At 44.6% G+C, this 7,167-nt stretch overlaps 1 protein-coding gene across 1 annotated transcript; it reads left to right on the top strand.

Moving 5' to 3' along the window:
- The first annotated feature begins 2,520 nt into the window (after positions 1–2,520).
- LOC134442828 (uncharacterized) lies at positions 2,521–6,621 on the top strand. Its single transcript, XM_063192784.1, has 4 exons — positions 2,521–2,580; positions 3,004–3,748; positions 4,344–4,541; positions 6,599–6,621. The coding sequence occupies exons 1-4, from the start codon at positions 2,521–2,523 to the stop codon at positions 6,619–6,621; spliced, it is 1,026 nt and encodes a 341-aa protein (XP_063048854.1).
- The last annotated feature ends 546 nt before the right edge of the window (positions 6,622–7,167 follow it).

Genomic DNA, 7,167 nt, shown 5'->3' with positions numbered 1-7,167 from the left:
ACTGATGAGGGAGCACAGTAGGCTACAAGACCTGTGTTCCACTGACGTCTTTGGTGTGCTGCTCACTTGTTCACTGTCATCACACGTCACTTGAAGTCAGTTTAGCAAACGGGAGCTGATTCAGTCAGGCACGTTTTGATGTGCAAGCCTTCAAATTGCCAAAGTAAATTACACTAACACTTGTGTTATTAATGACAATGTGAATCCTATTTGTTTTGTTTCATTTCTAAATAAATACCCTCTTTGAAACTTTCATATCCTTGCCATTATTAATTATGGACTTCATTAACTGCTATGTGAAAGTTTACACGTTTGCAATGTGTTTCATGCCTTGTGATCTAGCATATGGATGCACACATTAGCTAGAGTCACAAACGCTATATTGATATTCAAACATTACACGCACGCATCCACACATTCTTAGGACTATTATACTATATAACTCAACTGATCAAACTGTGCATGTTACAAACGGTAACATAGAGGGACTCGAATCAACAAAAAAGGGTACTCGAGGGTAATTTAATGAAGTCGTCTAGGGGTACAATATTCAATATCATAAACAAAAGAGGAGCCGCGCTCCTATATCAAACACAAAATGGTCAAAGCCGTAAAGGCACAGAATGAAAAAGGCAAAGTTTGTTGCAGAAAGTCCAAAAAAAGGAAAATACAGGCCCAAAAGGCAGCGTCAAAAACAGGCAGATGCCAATGGCAAATGCAGGTCACAAACGGGCAGGCGAGAGGGAAGTAGCAAGCCGGAAGTGAGCGAGAGCGATGGATGGTCATCGGCTCTACTTATGCAGCACTGCCTCCAGGCACAGGTGAACTCGATCATCCTCAGCATCTCAGGATCCTGCTAAGAGCATGTGCAACAATCAAAAGTCAGGGGGCAGCCAAACAAAATTAGAGAGAGCGAATTAACCGCACCTGGTGGTAACACCCCCACCGCAAAATGGTGACTACTAGTCTCCAAAATAAAACATGAAATGGTGCGTAAAAATATGCAAGTTGCATAAGGTTAGGCACCAGCATATGCAAAACAAGGCAGTATAGAGTGAGATTTACACTAATAGTGTACACCAACCATCACCACAATATATTGACATGACTGTCATCAGTAAGCCAACAAGTCAATACTGATAACAGCACAGGGCCGCTTAAGCTACCCGGTATTCAAATTGAGCGACAATGAGAACGGACCCAATAAATGGAATCTACACCAGAACGGTACGAACGGCAGCAATGCTGTAACCTGCGAGCTTCGCTGTCAAATCGATGCATCGTCTCGCTCTGTGCGATCTCGAGGTCGGCGCTGGCAACAGCGCAAGTTTGGCGCAAGTTCCTGCGAGAATCCCTCACGAATTGCGATGGGACCGCACCAATCCCACGCGCGCTGAACATAGTCAGTGGGGCGTGGGATAGGTGATCAAGCACCAATTCTGTCAGACCGATGATAACGCATGAGACGAACGAGAGAAGTGTCACGAGTTGTAGGAAACAATTTTGTGAGACGGTGCCAATCTCCGAAACAGGACTCAATGAGTCAAAACAGGTTACAAGGCTATCATATGAATTGTGCTGCTGTAGCAGATCGGGTTGGGACTGAAGAAACACAGGACTGTCAAGTAGTGGCTGTGCCAAGAATGTGTCATCCAACGGTTTCGCCACTACCTCGACATTACTGACACTCTTGGTGCTATTATCCCGAGCGCGTTTACGCTTCAATTTCAAACAGGCAGCAATGACATGGCCAGGAATGTGACAGTAGAAACAACCTTGTTGATCAAACAGAGTGGACGACGACTTGACCCCATTGTTCTTGCGAGAGACAGATGAACCAGGAGACAAGGAACGAGATCTGGCGTGGGCACGATCCTAGTGCATGAGAGAATACTCATCAGCCAGGATGCATGCAGCAGACAGAGTTTTGGGCTTCTGTTCGCTGACATGCGTTGCGACAGAACATGGCAAACAATTAATAAATTCCTCCACAAGGAGTAACTCGCGTTAACCTGACTCTCGCGCAGATGGATTGTCATCCATCTGGAATTTTGGTGGTTGCCTAGCTGTTCTCTGCTGCGAGTAGGCGGGGGTTGCATTCAAAAAAAGCTCGAACCTGGTTGGAGAATTCAATGTGTCTGTCACGTACTACTTCGACCAATCATATCGAAAGCGGACGTGACGTGTTGGAGCGCGACGCAGTCTCTCGGTCGGGGGGGAGGATACCAAAACAGACCACAACAACATCGAGCAAAGCAACAGCATGGATCTAGCAGCTAATCCCCCGACCATTGCGGTGCATGATAAATGTCGATTGTGCTGTGAAAATCTGAGGGTAAAGGGCATTATTGGAAACAGCAAGAAGCTTTTTGAAAAAAACACAAACGAAAAATCCCTCAGCGAACGTCTTGCCGAACTTGGTTTGACGTTGGCAAACGTTCAGCATAGGTCGTTTCGTGTGTGTATGAAGTGCCATCGCTTAATATGTAGGATCGAAGAGTCGCAAACTACTTTAAAAGCATGGCAAAAGGCCGAAGTGGAGCAGAGTTGTTCTGCTGTGACAACACCGAGTGCAACGCCGTCGGCGACCGAGACTTTGGCGAAGAAACGAGACAGGGTTCCAACTCCCTCTAAGCTCCGTCCCCAACCCCCCACGCCGACTGCTCCACCAGCTCCGAAAGTACAGAGGCCAAGCACTGGCAGAGCACGGCAAAGTGTTACCAAGGTAAGTCAAAAACATCATAAGACATGCAACAATAATTACCGTACTTGTTTAAACCAGTGCAGCGCGAGTACAATAGCTGTCATTCCACATTTAAAGCTTAGTTCCATGAGTCTGAGATTACTTTTTGCATGGGTAATGGTCAAAGTCAACCATTAAAAGTAGCTTCCAGCATCCTATCTAACCTAAAACAGAGGTTAACATATAAAGTTAACAATAGCCTACCTACCATGCTTTTAGCATCTGATACTGACTGCAAGTGATTTCGTTTTGTGTTGCAGGTAGTTGTCTATTATCCTTCCAAGCCTAGGGGTGAGACAACTGTGTGTCCAGACGACACAGCTGGCATTATCCAGGCGATTGCTGAAAAGAAGTGGAACTGGGCCGCCAAACAAATCATAAGGCACAAGGACTTGTTTGGACCTCTCACTGAAAGCATCCAGCAGGTCATAGAGGATGACTGCAAAAAGATCTGCAATCCATTCACAGGCTTCATGCTGTCAAAAACATCTGCTGAAGATCTGAAAGCATTTTCCTTTGACAAATTGCAGGAAGACTTCCAGCGCGTGTCACCATTTCTTTTTTCCATTTTTCTCACCATCACCAAACAGTCTGCAAATGCTGCCTGTGCTGCAGCATCTATCGCTCTTAAAGGCAGAGATAACCGCTTATCAGCCTTTGCTTACTATGTGAACAATGTCCTGCAGTATGCTGGGGTGAAGAAGGCAGCATTTAAAAGGCTTGGCAAGTTGGGCATTACTACGTCATACTCCAGTGCTATCAAGAAGCAAAAAGAACTGGCAAAAACATGTGGGGAGGACTTTCAAACACTGAAAGTAGCCATCGAAATCTGCCTCCAAGAGAGAATGGAAGAGACCAGCAGAGCCACTGCCTTGGCTTCAGTTCCAGGGAGTGAAGGTTCCGAAGTGGCTACTGGGTCCAGCACACCAGAGACAGAGACACCGAATGTTGCTGTGAGAGACCTGGATGTAGCTATGCATGGCTTGAACCAGCATGCATTGTCAGGTAAGACAGATCTGTTAACACTGTGATATTTGTGCATCCATTAAACTGCTGTCAGGATGTAACATTAATAACAGAATAACAGCCATTTTTGAGTCAACAGAGGTCTCTCTGCATTGTTTCAAAACACTACATGTGCCCCATTGCTTACAATGCGTGACCAACTGTGTGTGTGTGTGTGTGTGTGTGTGTGTGTGTGTGTGTGTGTGTGTGTGTGTGTGTGTGTGTGTGTGTGTGTGTGTGTGTGTGTGTGTGAAAAATGGTGGAAGGCTGACTGCTGTGCTTAATGTACTTAAATATGATTAGTGTAATAATGAACTTAAATATGGTTAGTGCAATAACATGTAGTTAGTTGGTCTAAGTGTATGTTTTTTGTACTTTGAGATGTGTGTGTGTTTGAGAGAGAGAGAGAGAGAGAGAGAGAGAGAGAGCTGATGTAAAGCATTTTGCTATCCTCAGATTTTTGCTATATGTTTACTGCAATGTGCAATTATGTGTGTTAGGTCTTTGCGTACAGTAAGTTATGTCTTGTATATGTAAGCTGTCAGACACCTTAATTTCCCTTGTGATTAATAGAAGTACTCTGCTCTTCTTACAGATAGCCAAACGCTAAGCGTTCAGGAGACCATCACTGTCACAGAGCAGGATACTTGCATCACCACTACTCCATCACAGGAAGACCAGCAGTTGGGATCTGACGATGTCACAGCGGTGTCAGTCTTCAGTGCTGTAACAGGCACTGAAATGGTGGACCTGGGTGTAGCAGTGTTGCCCACAGAAGCGCCTTCAGAGCAAAGTCTGCCACCTTCATATTCAATTATATTTGATAACCTGGACTCACCAGTCAATCAGCCGCACAAACCAGTCAATCCACTGGATCCACCACATAGCTGTAGCAGACAGAGTTCTTGGAACCCATCTCAGCACACAAAAGCCAAACCGACTGCTATCTGATTATGACATTGGTAACTCCCTACCCAGTCCTGACACCCAAGCCCTAATACGCCGTGAGTACATTGTCCTGGGAAGCAGAATCCTTACAACATACTTGGACGCCTTCAAGCCTCTATCGTCTGTCGTGGTTCACCACATCCCACACAAGTACAGTGCCGAAATGGCAGAGCCTTCAACGCACGCAAGTATTAATTCAAAGCATTTCAGACTTTCTTTGCAATTTTTGTGAATGCTTAGAACGAGATGGATTATATGGTATGGAATGTCATCTGCCCAAAAAGTAATTTCAATCCCTGTATTCCTTCCTCATATAGTATCTCCTAGGACTTCTGTTCAAAGACGAGAACAAGTCTACAGAGCTGGTCGAGGTTCTACAGCACATACAGAAAGAGTACGTTGGTTTGGGGCGGTCCAAAAATAAACCACATGAACTTGTGAAGGTTATTTGTGTACTGCACTAGTGTGCTGCAGACATACCCTGTAATGCACTGTAATATTCTGAACTGCTACACTCAACTTTGAATACACTGTAGCACACACTTGCATACATTCAGCCACATAGGTAGAACACACACTCCAAACAACACTCTCGTGTGAAAGTTTTTGACATTCAGACCGACTTGTCTTTGTATTGCACACATTGTTGTGTTACGTAGGTATGTTCCAGTGGGCCCAGATGGACCACAGACCATTTTGGTTGGGGGCGACAGACTCACCGAAGGGAATTGCCGGAACCTTCAGTGGGCATTCGCCGAAGGAGAAATTGCGGATGACCGGTTGGAAGGCCTTGTCTTCAAATTTGAAGACTGGCACGCAATTAAAAACCTTTTTGAGGTGAGTGATCTTGTCAGGACATATTAATGTAGATTAATTCAATACACCCGGGGAGCATGATGTTCACCTTTTTATTTGGCTAATAACATGACTGGTCATCTCATGTTTAAAATATAAAGTTTTAATTAAGGGTTTTTGGGCAACGTTTCACTACGTGGTCTCCCTTATGTTAAATCCACTCCGTTCAGAGTGGTTTATCAAACATCTACATGGTTTGCATCTGATGATCATGTAGGAGCGGGAAAGGATCTGCACACTGCTTGCAAAAGACTTAATTTATTGGGAGCAACGTTTCGATCGTTAGATCTTCTTCAGGCATCTGCTGATGCTTTTTTGCTGGATGTGCGCACTTTCCACTACACGCTTGCATCTGATGATCAGCCATGTAATTTACCAAGTGGTGAGCTAGCAAATGTTGTATTCTGTGAAGGGGGGGGGGGCAACATAGCAGGTCTGGATGCAACAACAATACATATTCTGCAGAATGTAGACAGTTCTTTCACCCTCCATACTTGCTTAAGGACACTGGTTTAAGAATGCTCAGAGTTATGACTCCAGATCCTAGTGGACCACTCTAAAGTTAAAGGGACAGTTTGGTCAATTTCAACATGCAGTTGTAATGCTCACACTACCCTGGACTTGTCAGTGCCTGAGTTTTTTTTTTCTTCTTCTTCAGCCGTTTCCGAGATCCTGGTCATTGTAATGGGGGCAGCTCTTTGTTTACATTTCAAAAAAACATTTTTATTTATTCGCAAAAACATCCAAAAGGTTATAAAACATCAGCAGACAACTAGCAAACAGCAGTACCTTTTGGGAAAATATTTGGAGTTGGCCTATGTTTCATTTTTTAAAAATGTAAACAAACGCTGCCCCCATTAGAATTGCTCATATCTCGGAAAGGGCTGAGCCGAAAAATGTGGCATCACCAGGTACTGACAAGTCAAGGGTAGCGTGAGCAATTCATGTTGAAATTGACCAAACTGTCCCTTTAAGTAGCAGTTCAGCCATCAGCTCAGGTAATGTCACTGTCTCAGGCACAGGCCCTTCCCCCGTTGTTGTTGCTAGGCTCTCCTCCCCCTAACCCCTAACCCCACAGCCCACCCCCACCTCCACTGCCCCCTTCTCCTGTGGTTGCTCACTTGGGTTTTTCCGCTACTGATCCACTATCAGGCACAGGTCTATCCCCCAGTTGCTGCTGGTGGGCTCTCCTAATCTAAAACATTTCTGCTATTGCCCTGAGAACTCGGCACTAAATACTCCTAAGGCAAAGTGTCATACAGTCAGGATTATCACATTATAAGACAGTTTAAATTATTTATACTTTTAAAAAAAAAGTTGGTTACATTTTTAGTAAATCTACAATACAACAATACATATTCTGCAGAATGTAGACAGTTCTTTCACCCTCCATACTTGCTTAAGGACACTGGTTTAAGAATGCTCAGAGTTATGACTCCAGATCCTAGTGGACCACTCTAAAGTTAAGAAGCAGTTCAGCCATCAGCTCAGGGCCTCGTTTCCCGATAACGATGGTTCTTAGCCTTACGTGTGTCGTTAACCAGTGATCCTACGAATGTTCTTAGATTTCCTACGACTGTTTCCCAAAGACACTCGTACATGAACGCGCGTGCACA

This window comes from Engraulis encrasicolus, unplaced genomic scaffold, assembly GCF_034702125.1.
Source record: "Engraulis encrasicolus isolate BLACKSEA-1 unplaced genomic scaffold, IST_EnEncr_1.0 scaffold_252_np1212, whole genome shotgun sequence".
In the NCBI taxonomy this organism is placed as follows: Eukaryota; Metazoa; Chordata; class Actinopteri; order Clupeiformes; family Engraulidae; genus Engraulis; species Engraulis encrasicolus.
This window is presented reverse-complemented; position numbering and strand designations above follow the sequence as displayed.